The sequence below is a fragment of the Crocodylus porosus genome, unplaced genomic scaffold, assembly GCF_001723895.1.
Source record: "Crocodylus porosus isolate Cpor-Errol unplaced genomic scaffold, CroPor_comp1, whole genome shotgun sequence".
NCBI lineage: Eukaryota > Metazoa > Chordata > Crocodylia > Crocodylidae > Crocodylus > Crocodylus porosus.
In genome coordinates this window covers 157,811,505-157,826,014 of record NW_017728906.1, presented here as the reverse complement: position 1 = coordinate 157,826,014, position 14,510 = coordinate 157,811,505, and the positions used below count along the sequence as shown (strand labels likewise).

The window sequence follows — 14,510 nt, the reverse complement described above, 5'->3', positions numbered from 1 at the left end:
CTAGGTTCTTTTTTTTTTTTTTTTAACTCCTAGATGAAACTGTAGTAAATTTAACTCAAACTTGTGAATAGTTTTAGAACTGCTGAAGCCCACAGTTTTAAGTGAACTTACTATTTGCTGAAAAAACACTTGCTTAGCTCTAATTTCAGTCCACAGAAAAGATAACAGGACAAATAACGAGGGGTAGGAGTATTCCACTTTATATTCTGAAAAAACTGAAAAGTTGCTTTTTATGGTTAGTGAGTTAAGTAGTCTTTTGTACCTCTACTGCTCACCCACCCGCTAATTCTGATGCCATTTCACATCCAGTCACTGGCTCCACATTCTCTCTCCCCTGCATAATTCTGCTTGGCTACTTGAAGCAGTGAAACAAGTGACACAGGACTCAAAATGCCTAGGGAATGCATAGACGGTTTCACCAGTTCCTGCCTCCTCACATAGTGGGACTGGTACTTCTGATGGTAGGAAATCTGCCTACATCAGTAGATTAAAAAATTGTCAGGACTAATCATACAGATAGCCAGATTTTCAAAATTTAAGGGTTTTAAATACATTTTTAAAAATGGCATCTAACGTGTTATTCTTCTATTTTGAGACTTCAGTCTTAGATATTTGGGGGCTGTTTTCTCATAGTGCTGACAACACAGAGCTCCCATTGACATCATATGAGGCTGTGGCACTCAGACAGCAAATCTGGTATATACATCCTTGATATCTCATATATAGAGCTGACCGGATGAATCTAAGAATGTACCTGCTGGGCATCCTCTCATACCATCCATCTTCATGTAGCCAGGGCAGCATTCATATAGGACAGTTCTATAAAATACAGAAAAAAACTGAATGAAACACAATAGAACGAAGGTTACACTCATTACCTCATGTTCTCTTTTTTCCCCATGTTGTCTACTTCTACTCATTTTGTATTACTATATGTAACTGATCATCCAGGTTTAAGATTCAGTAGCCTATTTTCTGTTTATATCAGAGTAGGGGGTACTAATTGCTGCAATATATTTATTCACTAAGTATAAAACATTTAAAATTTGCAGCCTATCCAAATTGATTGTTTGGAACACGTATAGGAAGCAAAATGGATTTTTTGAAAGACACAAAAAGGGATGATGTGATTTGAATAACCAGTAAATAAAATGAGCTTGCTAGTAATAATTTTAGTGAAGTGGATAGGGTTGAAGAAAGCCAAAGAGAAGGTCATGGTAATCAGGGGTCATTGGATTGTCAGTGTACAGACAAGACATGTAAATGCAGCACACGGTGGGGTCGATGCAAAGGAAAAGGACTGGCATTTAGCAAGAACCAAAGTTGAGGACCAAACGTCTCAGAATTTAGTCATGAAGGTAGATGAAATATTCCAGCAACAGGGTATAGAAGCAAAGGATGGAGTTAGGAACAGCTTTATGAATGCTGACAGAAAGCAAGATGAGGAGATCTTGGAGACATTGAGGAAGAAACATGTGAGGACCATTTAAAGAAAAAAGGCCAATGAAGGAAAAAGAAGCCAGTAAAGACTGAATGGCTGATTATGTCAAAACCAGTAGAAAGATGAAGAAGGATGGGGAAGACAAAGAAAATGCCATTAATAACTAGCTGAAGCAGTCTCACTTAAGGTGAAAACTAGACTGGTGCAATGAATCAAAGACTGCATACATACATTCAAATAACGTGGGAGAATTTTCCTGGCTTTGTTCTTTTGGTAGAGAAATGTCCCCAGAGCCATATGTACAGACATTCAAAGGAAGAAGGGAAAGCTTGCAGTGTCAACGCTGTGCAGCCATAGAAAGTCCCTATGCACACATCTCAAGAGTACTTTGCAAGGTCCCTTAGTCTGCCAAGCAACAGATGGCAGCAGTGAACATGACAGCCCTCACTGGCTGACCCATACCGTGTGGATCAGGCTGTTTCCCTGCCGTACAATGTGGGGGTTATGAAGAGGGCATGTCCTTCTTTCTGCTGGAGCAGCAGAGTCCAGCCAGAGACAAACTGTTCATCTCCTCTGAGGATAGAGGGGAAGAAGGAGGATGGAAGACTATGTTCTTTTCAGGGAGAAGCCATGGCATATACAGACATTTGCTCTCCCAGGAGAAACTCTTCTAGGAATAATTTAACCCTGGTTTTTCCCAGGTTGTTTTTCTCCTGAAGCAGCCATTTTAACTCTGGGAGAAACAGCCTGAACATTTGTGCCCATGTGGTTTCTCCTGGGAGAGCAGGAACTTTGTACAAGGCCAAAGAAAGAGTTAACAGAGGGAAACAAAGCAACAGGAGTAAGAGTTTATGTATGAAGGGAAAAGAAAAGGAATTGGAAGTTAACTGAAAAATCTATACCAGCTGTCTTAGAAATGACTTATCTTTGAGTCATTCTATACAACAGCAAGCTGATATTCAACTAATGATAACTCCATAGTATTGCATGCAGAATTACAGATTGTTTTTCTGATATCATATTGCAGCTTGAAAATAGACATTTTCAGCCTCTTACTTCAGTTAAGCTTTCAAAGTAGTTACTTTCCAAGTTCTGTGAATCACTGGAAATAACTTGCAATCAAAATGTTACATGATTTTGTTCTTAAGACATATGGGTTTTCTGGGATTAAATTTGCACTCCTTTCATGCAGTTCTGGAGTTCTAGATAGTAAGTCATTGAAGGCTTTGATCTACATATATGTGGTTTCAGTTTTGAGTTCCAGGTTTTCAGCTGAAGGGTCTCTAGAGGCAGCTTTGTGTGGTTTTGTTATTTTGGTAATGAATTAGAGCTGACAAAATATTCACCACAAATATGCTAAATTAAAAAGCTTACTCCAATTACTTGAAAGTTGGATTTGCAGAACTGTGGTATAAAGTCTATTTGAAGAGCCATAGAAATGAGAGCAGACTGAAATAACGTTACAGGCAGGGGTTTCAAGTGAGACTCTTAGCTACATAATCTCTTGCAAATTGACTGAGCTGATAAAGAACAAAGAGCTTTTAATCAGAACAAATGCCCTATGTCTTATTAGAGACAGACAAGGGTCTTATTAGTTATTTTGTGCTATGAATGTAGGTTGTTTGACTTCCTTCTCTTTCTTTTTAACAGGATTTTAAAAACACAACTTTTTCCACTAAGTTTTCTACATGCCTATTCTAAGTAAGCTTCAAAAGTTATTTGTAGTGTTGAAATGACCTCATAGCTCTGATGGTCCAGGAAATACAGAAGAGGCAAGGATTCTTGTGAATGATATTTTTTATCGAACCCAAAGATAGCACTCACAAAAGGGATTTGTGCACTCTTAAAAAATAACCTCTCTTTCAATTAAGACAATTCCTTTTAAAAGAGTCCCACGGGAAGGCAAGACAACTATATATATTGGACTCCTATTTCACAACAAATAAATCTGAGCAGGCAAACCTGGCACGTATAAGACTGGATTGTGACATTTGGCAAGGAGCAGGGTTTTACCTTCTCCTCCTCCATGAAAAGTAGCAACAGTGAACCTTGCTTCCCTTTAGCATGCCAAACCTTTGTCCTCCCTGCTCCTCCTCATCTGGTAAGTTTGTGTTCTCCAGGGTGCACCTGAACAAGTTTTTGGCCTTTGTACAGGCCACATAAGTGTGAGAGGAAGGCTGTTCACCCTTTCCTCCCCTACCCTGAATGCCTCTAGGTTTTCATTTCATGGTGTATAGGCTGCCATGGTGTGTAAGTTGACCCCATTTTTCTGATCCAAAAAGTTAGGAATGTCATAAATCCTGTGTTTAAGTCAACCTCACTTTTTGGATCAGAAATATGGAGTCAACTTTTACCAACCCCTGTGTGCCCTCACTGCAGGCTGGGCACTCAGGGGATGGGCACATGCCACAGTGCTGCTCAAAGAGGAAGGGGCCAGGCTCTGTACTCGACTGGAGTGGCCTCATCCCTTGCAAGCAGCACTGCCTGGGCTGCATCAGCTGAGCACCAAGCCTGGAACCACTCACAGGGGATGGGGTCATGCCATTCAAGTGCTGAGCCCAGTTTCATCTACCTGCGAGCAGTGCTGCTGAGCACTAAGCCCAGCCCTATCCCATGCAAGCAGCACCACACTCAGAGCTCAGCAGGCACCACTGGGCTCAGCACTCAGCAGCACCGCTCACAGTGAAAGGGCCAGGCTTGGCACATAGCTGTTGTGGTCCCATCCCCTGAAAGTGGCACCAGGCTTGGCACTCAGCTGGTGCAGCCCAGACAGTGCCACTTGCAGGGGATGAGGTTTGGCTTGGCACTGGGTAGCACCACTCACAGCAGACAAGAACAGACTTGGTGCTTGGCTGGTGCATCCCCATCCTTTGCAAGTGGTGTTGCCTGGGCTGCACCAGCCAAGTGCCAAACTAGGTGCCGCTTGCAGGGGATGGTGATACAGTGTATAAGTCAAGGTTGAATTTTAAGAGTTAAAAATTGGGCTTCAAAACTTTAGTTATACACAAGTGAAATGCAGTAATCAGAAAGAAGCTGGGTCTTGTTCAGTCTCCACAGCAGAACAGCAATTAGCTGCTTCCCATCTATTTCCCAGCATATCATAAGAAAATTTACTTTTTTCTAGGCAGAAAGTGTTCTAAAAGGAATCTGGTAAATGTACTGTGTATTTATGCTATCTCAGTTTGCTTCTGGTGATAGGAAAGAGAGGGTAGAGCTAGAGCAATATCACAAGAAATAACAGGTTTCCTCTTTTCACCACATTCAGCAGAGAAAAGATACAGTCTGATGCAAATACAATGAATGTGAAGTAGAACATCAGCCAAAGAACATAATGGACAAAGAAAATGCTTCTCTGGCCAAGAACTACAATACCCTTGGCTTATCATATTCCTTTTAACATACAGCATGCTTCCTTTGAGGGACCTCTAGGAATTCAAATCTGGCCATCCAAAGCTATTATGATCTGTGGGGAGGGTGAACCTAATAGATCTTATACCAAGTGGCTGTTAGAACCAGTAGCATTTTTTTAAATCACTGTTGGATATGATTGCTTATTGGTCTTCATATACGGAACATATGAAGATAGGTAGCTACTGCTGTCTTTGCAGTAACATTACACTCCAAGAAGTTTCATCAACATAACTCTGCCAGTTCAGCACATAATGAGGTCACACAAGACTGAATGAATACATGGATAGCTATGTAATAATGCTGAATTCTTAAGCAAAGAAAATGAGCTCAATGCCACTCCTGTCTTATACTTCTGGACAGTGGGTATTCCCAGGGTAAAATGTTCGTGGCCAGGGCATTCTGGTGATTGTTATACCTGGATACCAGAGCAGGCTCTTGGGGATTTGACAACTTCAAATTGTCAACTGCAGAGCAGCCTTAGGACACCTTTTTTTTGTAAATGGTTTCTTGTCTTGTTTAATATCCACAAACACATCCATGGTCCAAATGGGACCCTTAATTCTAAAGGGCCTTCAGCTCAGAAGGTCATTTTGAAAAGCTGTTCATATAATAGTAGATAGGAAATGATAGCAAGTAAGTAGGCTTTTTATCTCCTGAACATGTAATGTGGCATTCTATTCTTTCCTGGTCATCTAACTGGCCACTTTGTGTTCATATTCAGGGCATTTTTGACACTTATGTGCCATGGGGAATTCCTGAACTCATGTAGACAGCTAAACAGTCACACACAGATGAGACAGAGAGTCTCCTTTTTTCCCTGCAAATAGCTGAGTGGGTCAGGTACTCATTTGGGAAGCTGGAGCTCCTGAGTCATGGACCAACATCACCCAGGAAGCGTTTAAATTTGAGTCTTTCTGACTTCCTCAACACAGCATGCTAATCACCATTCCACAGCTTCCACCCTGCATTGCCTTTCATCCTGATTTCTCAACAGCTGTGTTAGCTTCAAAAAGATCACCAGAGAGGTACTGAAAAGTAGCTGACCTCTGGCGTGGTGGTTAGTGTACTAAGCTAGGAAGTAAGAGGGTCCCAGATTCAAACCTTCTCTGGATGAGAAGGGCCCATACCCTGGGTCTTCTGGTTTTTCAGGTAAGTGCCCCAATACAGAGCAATGGAAACAGAAGAGGTGCATACACACAGCCTCTCTTCATTGATGAAACTAAGTTCCATAGATATGGGTTTTGATTTCCTCCATTTCAGATGTCAAAGTCCACTATGCAGCTACAAGGAGCACATATATGTGCTGTGGAAGCTACTATATGTGCTCAGTCTATGTGGCTATGTAGCTGCATATAGTTGTCCATGTGTACAGGGGCATGACTCCAAAAGTAAAATTCTCTTGGGAGTGTAAATGTCAAAATACCCTGCAGATGACCAAGAAATGAGGACTTAGTTGATCAAAAAAAAACCCCCCAAAAAACAAAATGCCACCCTTACTGTTTTAGTATTTAAGATCTGAAAACTGCTAACTTTGGCATTGCTAAAACCAGAAGAAATATTGTTGTGAAGTCTGCAGTTTCATTTTAGATACACTATTGTTCAAAGTCTCCTACTAGCAATAAAATTACTCTAAGTACCAGCTAATTTATACTAGATACTCTGATGATGATGGATGGTCACTTGCGACCAAGTAAGATTGTCTTAATAATGAGTCAGGAGATATATAATTCCCATAAGGAAGATGCCTGTGCGTGACTTCTTTCAGCATGAGCTTGATGTTGCATGCCAACAAAACGCACAGTCCTTGACCGATAAGGATCTCAGTCCAAGGCATAGAATCCAAGACAGTTGAAGACCCTTGATCTGCTTCAGTTTTCATCTGCCTTTACAGCTGCTGAAAAGGGGGTTACACTTTTCTTCTGCCTGGTCCACCATTGAGGTCTTCTTGACTCGCTCTTAGTCAGGAATCTCCCACTCTACTTTGCTGCCATAGGTGACCCTATCAGGAGCATGAAGATCCCGACAGCCTTGCTCTCAGGATCATTGGAACATGCAAGCCTCTCCACCATTACAAGTCAGAGATCCCCAGAGATGACTGGATGCTGTACTGTAATCACAAATTACCAATACTTCTATAATTTAAACTTAATCTGAGCTACTTTTTTTTCTCTTAGATACACTTTTCAGTCATCGCTTAACCTAAAAGTGCATGAAAAATTAAGAAGAATTAAGAAGGTGTGATAACTTTGTGCAAACTGATTTTCAGTGATCCCAAAATATCCTCAAGGACTTTATTTAGAGTACTGTAAAATCTCTTTATTTTCTCAGAATATTTCTTTGATCACTTCATGATGTCTCTTGCCATAAAAAATAACACGTTACCACTGTGGCTTAGCAAAGTAATGAATACTGTCCATGTCATCTTAAAACACTCCGTAGACTTTCACGGACAGGGTACAGCTAAAACATGACATTTATGAAGTAAACTTGCATGGGCAGGTCATATTCCAAAGAAAGCCTTCAAAACTTCCAAAGAAGTTCAGACTAAATCATTTGAAGGAAACATCCTTCTGCCTAATGTATTTCCTGTGGGATGAGGTGTAATGCCAAAGAAGTCAGTGGTATGGCAAACTTTATAGAAGGTGAATAAGTACTCTGGACCACTGACACAATATACTCTGAAGGAAAGAGTTAGAATTGCAATGCCATCTGGAGGAGAAAGACAGACTCCAATGGTGAAAGAAAATTAAATAAACTAAAAAAAAATTGGTTTCTAGTCAGAGGGATGATCAAAAAAAATTCTGTGGCACCAAGTTGAGCCCTGGAAATTAATCTCCATTGTTTTCTGAGAATCTGAAATCTGAGGTATAACTAACTGAGTTAAGCACATTAAATAAAGCAGCAGATAGACCACGATCCAGATCATGATCCTTCTGCATACTCACCTTGTCAAAATCTATTGGATTAATTATTATTAATGTATTTAAACATTATAGATTCTAGCTATTATTATAAATTTATAGGAAACCTTCTGAAAATTTAAAGCAGTATCTTTGCCTGTTCAGTCAGATAACATAAGCCCATTTAGGAGCATAATAATGTTGCTACTTATCTGAACCTCTTGGGGAAATATGGAGAGTGAATTTTATCTCAGTTTACAATAGCAGAAAGCCCAGGATGAAAGCCTGGCCTCACTGAAGTCAATGGACGTTATTCCAAGGGCTTTAGTGAGACCAAGATTTCACACCTGGGCGAGGGACAGAAGTTAGACATAAAGCGGTTTAAGTAATCAGAAACTGGTTTAAACCTGTTACAGAACAGAAGTTCAGTGCACACAACCTAATTTCAAAAGGGCTGAAACTGGTTTAAGACTAACCTGGTTGAATGTGGTATTAGACTTAACGGATTTGGGTCAAACTGGTTTATGAAACTTCTGTCCCAGACCCTTTTCTTGTTCAAATTAAAAAATCACAGTTCCCCAGCATCCCAGCATGCTTTCCAGTCCTGAGTTGGGCTGTGCCGTCTGCTTCCACAGAGGAGGGTTGGGGAGTGTGGGGGAGAAAGCAGGGACTTCTCCCTCCTGCTCCCCCTCCTGGCAAATCCCAGCTGGAGTCTGGGGCCAGGGAGGGGGATTAAACTTCCCTTCCCCTGAATACAGAGCTGCCGTACCCTGCCCTATTAAAAACTTACTGCTGGCTGAGACTGTGGACTAGAAATCCCAGAGGCACCTGGAAGCAGGAAGAAGTGATAAGGAACCATATAGTATTCTACTGTTGTGATTCTGAACTGCAAATCACAGAGACCTCAGGAACAGCAGGAAAAGGAAGCAAACACACAAACCATGCTGTCTATGTGCCAAAGAACCATGCTCTAGTGCCCTCCTAGCTTCTGGCCTGAGCCACTGCAGGTATGTGGCTGCATTCCCTGAATCAAAAGTGAATGTCTGTCCAGTTGTTTCTCAGTTTAATCTCTGCAGCTTAGACTAAGATGCAAAGACTGAATCGATTCAGCCTTGGGCTTTTTGACTGTCTGTACTTAGCCCTGGTGTCTGAACTGATCTGAGAATCACTGGAATATTTGAAAGGCAAGATTATGTGCTGGAATTATATCCTCATTATTATATCAAAAGCATAACTGACCTCACAAAACCACATTACACTAAAAGACATTGAAAATATTTTCTCATAAAGAAGACTGGAGACCTCCTTCACCTCTTCCTTCTTTGTCTTTCCCCATAATTTCTTATAAGGATCCATTCTAGAGTTCTGTCATGACACAGAATGTCTTCCAGGAATCTCAGAAATGCAAAACAGTCTCATGACCTTCCAACACTGGTCAGCACCAGTAGCAACCACAGGGACTATTATGAATTCACAGATCTAATGTTGAATTTTTAAAATTTTAAACCTGCTCTAATTTTAAATTTTGTTTGAACACGTAAACTTTTAGGAAAAATATTGACAAAACAGTCATTTTCAAAAATAAAGATATAATCAGAATGTTTAATTTTGAAAATGTTGAATAAAGTGTGTTGACTTTTAAATGTCTTTGGCTGAAGAATTAGTCCCAGTCTTCTTTTTTTTGGGAAAAAAAAAAAAAAAAAAAAAAGAGGTTCATCTGAAAAAAAAGTTGCCCAGACATAAGTCAAAAGGACATTAGTGACAATCATGGTGCATTTACCAAAGGCCCTTTTGATCATTAATTTTTTTTAAACCATATTCATGTATTCTGGTTCAAATGTAAAAGCAGAGACCAACAAAGTATGTATCCTCCTTTTTCAAAAATTGATTTTGAAACCTAACCATGTAAATGTTAAGATTTCCGTCACTTCCTGTTCAAATGGTCCACTATTATCCACTCATTGTAGTCTAGGAGTAGAATTTTCCAAAAAACCTCTAAGGGCATGACCAGATGAGTACACATAGGTATTTTCCCCAGGGATAAATAGCAGCAGCACATAGTTATGCCACTGCTACTTGTACCTGTGGAACGTCCATGCGTGCATGCTCTGGCATGTAGCAAGTTGCCCTGGATGAGGTAGGGGAAGCTGGGGACAGCACCTGGACTGGCCCCAGCAGCCTTATATTGGGTCCTGGGGCCTCCTATGGCTCCAGCAGCAGTGATCTGATGCATCGAGTCTGGCCAGCATCCAGAGCTTTGCTCTGCCTGGCCAATCTCCAGTTTAGGTGGTGTATGCTGCCTTCACACGCTCCACCCCAGTTTTTTTAGGCACAGATTTTTTTTGGCACTACGATCTTCCAATGTAAAAAAAAAAAGCCTCTGTGCTGCAAATATTTAATTCTAAGGATAACTGTTCTGTCAGATCTTCTAGTCAACATAGCAGCAGTGAGAAATGCAAGTCAGGAAGAGTTCTGGCTTAGTTCCTTCTGCTAATGTATCTATGCCCCATAAATACTAGATGGTCAGAGATGGATAGTGTCCCATTATCTTCACCGACCACAGGGTAGTGAGACAACTGATTTTATTTGGAAATCCTAAGGTCATATTTAAAACAAAAATTATAGAAACATATTTATCTATGAAGCAAAAAAAGGTATCAACCTCAACAGTGAAACTGCCCTAGTCCTACTTTCCTCCTCTGGCATGTAGTTAAAGGCATGGTGGCAGCACATGACTGGAGCCAGGGAATACTAAATTCCATGTCCCCCCAACCCATCTTGCATATTAGCACTGGCCAGGTCACTTAACTTCAGTCTGAGGGTATGTTTAGATTGCACAAAGAAGGTGTAGTTGTAATATATACCAGTATCCCTGTCTTTAATTCAGGGATCTCAAACTCATTTGGTCCTGCAGGCTGAGTTTGGACTATTGGGCTCTTCACAGGCTGGATGACCCACCTCTGGATCCGGCCTGCAGGTCTTCTTGTTGCAGCTGTCAGAGCTTCTGTGTCAACACCAGTGGTCAAAAAGTTAAGCAGAGCAAGCCGCTGCTGCTCAAACTCCCCCATCACTATGGCTACCAGAGTTGTGCTGAATCTGCATCTCTGGCAGCCAAGGTGATGGACTTAAACAGTGCCAGAGTTAACTCTGCTGCTGGCATAAACAGAGGTTCCTTCAACACTGGCAGCTAAAACAAGAAGCCCCATGAGCTGAATGACTCACCTCCATGAGCTGGATACAGCCTGGGGGCTGTACATTAGATATTCTTGGTTTAATGGGATAAGCATCGGTAACAATATCAGTGAAGATGTGTGAGCTATAGTGAATGTTAACAACCATATACATACCCAATGCCAGGAAGACTAGTACTCTGATTTCTAGTAAACACTAAATCCCACACAGTTGTGTCTATACTGCTTTAATTACTGATACTCCCTAGCGTGAGCTGGTATATGCTACAATCATGTCTGTCTGTATAGATCTATCCTTTATTTCACCAGCTTTATTAACACCTACCTCTGAGTAGGTTGTTGAAATCAATTACTGTTTATAAAGCAAGTTGCATTTCTTTGCTAAACACTGTCTTAACAGTTGCAGAATTTCTATTGCTGGCAATGGGAATTTGTAATTTGAAGCAAACATTTGGAGGCTTCTGTAAGAATATATTATTAAGCATGGAATGGTCATGAAATAGGAGTAGGTGTCACTTACGCTTTCTTGCCACAGATGGCTCCCTGGTACCAGTTTCTGCACGTGCTAAAGTACTTCTTTTTGGTTCCCATGACTTGCTGAAGAGCACAGACATTCGGCCTGGTGAGGGTAAAACAATTCAGATGAGAGAAAAGGACTTCATATATATTTGAAAGAGAGTGACTGAAAATAGCTTCTAGTATAATATTTATGGGACAGGAGCAAAAAAAAGAGAGACAGAGAGAGAGAAACATCTGGTTCTAATTCCCAGGGCAGGTGTGATTTCAGACAGCCACAGTCCAAGCTCCTGAGATGGCCCTGCAGGGTTCCTTGGAAAGACCACCCTCCCTTTGAGGGAAAGGTGATTGCTTATTTATGCTAACTCAGCCCCCTCTTTCTAATGAATTGAGCCTGTTAGCTGTGCCAAATCAAGCTTTATTATACATTACTTTTTTTTCCCTTAAGTGAATTACCATCAGCTTGGGACTGAGCTGTGAATACCTTCAAGCTCTTTTCATTAAAGGTTTCATCTTGTACACAGCTGTGTGGTTGTAGGTCATGGGGAGGAGTAGAAAGGTGACTTTTTTCTTTATTCAAGGGGGGGACCACAGCTTCTGTAATTAAATCAGCTGTTTTGATTGCCACTGTTTGGAATACTAAGCACACCTAAATAAACAAGCTAAGAATTATGTGGGACCAGGGTAAATTGCCATATAACAAAGTCAGAAAGTTCTACTACCCAGAGACTTTCTTAAAAGAACATTTGAAGGAGCAAAACTATTTTGCCATGAATGTGTATATTATTACAGTATAGTAGTTTATCCATCTGAGTGCTAGAATATAACCTTTCAAGGAAGAGGAAAACCTTAAACATTTTTTATTCTAAAAAAAATTCAGTTCATCTTGGAAAGAGGAAGAAGCTTTGTACAATTAAAAAAAGGATCAATTTCACCAACATATCTGGAAACAGCTCTGTTTAAACATTTTTCTTCTCTCTCTGAGAGCAATTTTCTACTATTAAGTCACCTTCACTCAGAAGAATGATTTTGATTCACTGCGTTTGAGTGCAATGCCAGACAACATTCTTGTATTACTAAACTAGGAACAGAAGTTTTACCATGGGCTCTCACTGAGAGTTTACAAACCAAAAGAAAACTGAACACAGTCAAACTTTCTAGCAGGACAGAATTAAAGAGAGAGAGAGAGAAAAAACCATGTTAGAGAGAAAATAGTGTTAGATGTACACCTATCCTGGTCAAATGTCCATTTAAACATACGTGATCGCTTACTATATCTGTGACAAAAATATAATAACCTTTTAATGATACAGAAGTACCTACATTTTATTTATCTCCAAGAGTTTTTTTTTAACTTTCCAATAGTTCAGAAAGTCTATTTTTGCAGTTTCCTTACAAATAGTCATTTGGATTATTTCATAATAAATGTATTTAAAAATTGAGATGTAGGCACAGTACACAAATCTCATTTTAGATGTATATGGGAGCAAATAAGTCTCCCTTTTAAAATGTTAAGTCATGTACTTACCCTTGTTCACGTGCCCTTATTCGACTGTGGGTCAAAATCTTGTCATAGTGAGCAGAAGAGTCTGCTCTGTCAAAAGCAGACAACAAAAAAATGGAAAAGATGGATAAAAAAAGGATCTTCATCCTTAGTCCTCAATTGCTCCTGGAAAGCCTAAGGAGAGAACTGGCAAACAGCTTGGAAGAGCTTACAGTTTATATACATGCTAGAGGGCTGTGGGAGGAGAACAGTGTATCAACCTGAAACTTTGTACCACCCTCCTGAGAACAGTAACTTCAATTGGCTGCCAGATTCAACCAGCTAAATTAATACCGTGCATTAAACATGCCAAGCAAGTTATTTTTCCCCCAGTGTTGACTAATCTCTTCCTTATTACATAAAGAGTGGATGCTTTTCATTTTTCTAGTTGACATTTAAATGTTAAAGAACTTCAGGCTGTAATTTATGACTTACATTTATACTGAAGAAGCATCCAGGAGTTGAGATCAGGGTCCTGCTGTGCTTGCTGTTGTACATCTGCCCAAAAGAACTCCCTTATTTTCCATGTAACTTTTCCATGCCTGTGCATTTCCTGTTGTGACCTGAGTTCAGCCATTTTATTAATGAAATTGATTAATGTTACAATCAATACTTCTTCAAAAACACTGGCACAAGATAGTATGTATCCTCAGAAAAAAACCCTAATGTTAACATAATAATTGTGAATTAGTTATTAATTATTTAATGGCAATGTAATTGGCATATTATATATTCACAGCTTTTATAGACATTAGCCAAATAATTACAACAATCCTCTGAAACAGATAGAGAAGAGTAGTTCTGATTTTGCAAATGAAAGAACTAGTGCATAATGGTAAAGGGACTTCCCCATGGTTACAAAATGAACCAGTGGCATACTGGAATACAGGGGTATATGTTTTAGCCTTGTTGGAATACAGATATTCCTGACCCCTACAGAAAACTTTCTTTAAATCATGCAGACATATACATTAGAAAATGACATATATGTATATACATGCATACACACATAATATACAATATTTTAAACAAATATACATATGATGTTTTAATTATGAATCCACAAATATTTTCACATACTTATAAGAATGGATACATTCATGACCTTAATTTTAACCCTACATTTCTGCATTGAATGTTTTCTACTTAGAGATCAAGCATGGGTGTTAAACATGCCCCGGTGTGTAAGTGTATAACTGCAGGTGAGTCTGGTAAGCATTAAAACTGTTGGAATGACACTCAGACCCATTTTCCTCTGGTTAACTAGATACAACATGGCAGAAAATATGGATGTTTCAGCACATATAGTTTGGGGTGGGAAGCATAATTCAGGATTACTCAGTGGGGCTGTATTTTAAAAGTGCACTAGGCATCAGGATTAAATGCTTTTCCATCTTTCCAATGGTACATAAAATTAAAATAAAATCGAACAAACCCCGAAAAAGTAAGGTCATAAAAGTGGAATTAAGTTTTTATTTACGTATTATGAGATGGCAGCTGTTCTTATC

The 14,510-nt window shown here is 39.8% G+C and overlaps 1 protein-coding gene across 14 annotated transcripts in view; it reads right to left on the bottom strand.

Annotated features, from left to right (window-relative positions):
* The window catches only part of POSTN (periostin), a 43,541-nt gene extending 30,339 nt beyond the window's left edge, over positions 1 to 13,202 (bottom strand). For 5 of the 14 annotated variants that reach the window (XM_019530037.1, XM_019530030.1, XM_019530029.1 and 2 more), the window contains exons 1-3: positions 12,988 to 13,199; positions 11,464 to 11,562; positions 755 to 819 (exon numbers count right to left, since the gene is read on the bottom strand). In XM_019530037.1, coding sequence (XP_019385582.1) covers positions 755 to 819; positions 11,464 to 11,562; positions 12,988 to 13,109 — 286 coding nt within the window. In that variant the 5' untranslated portion in view covers positions 13,110 to 13,199. Of the gene's footprint in view, positions 1 to 754; positions 820 to 11,463; positions 11,563 to 12,987 lie in introns of all 14 variants that reach the window. The other 9 variants (XM_019530038.1, XM_019530035.1, XM_019530039.1 and 6 more) reach the window with 5 other exon arrangements.
* Positions 13,203 to 14,510: the final 1,308 nt, after the last annotated feature.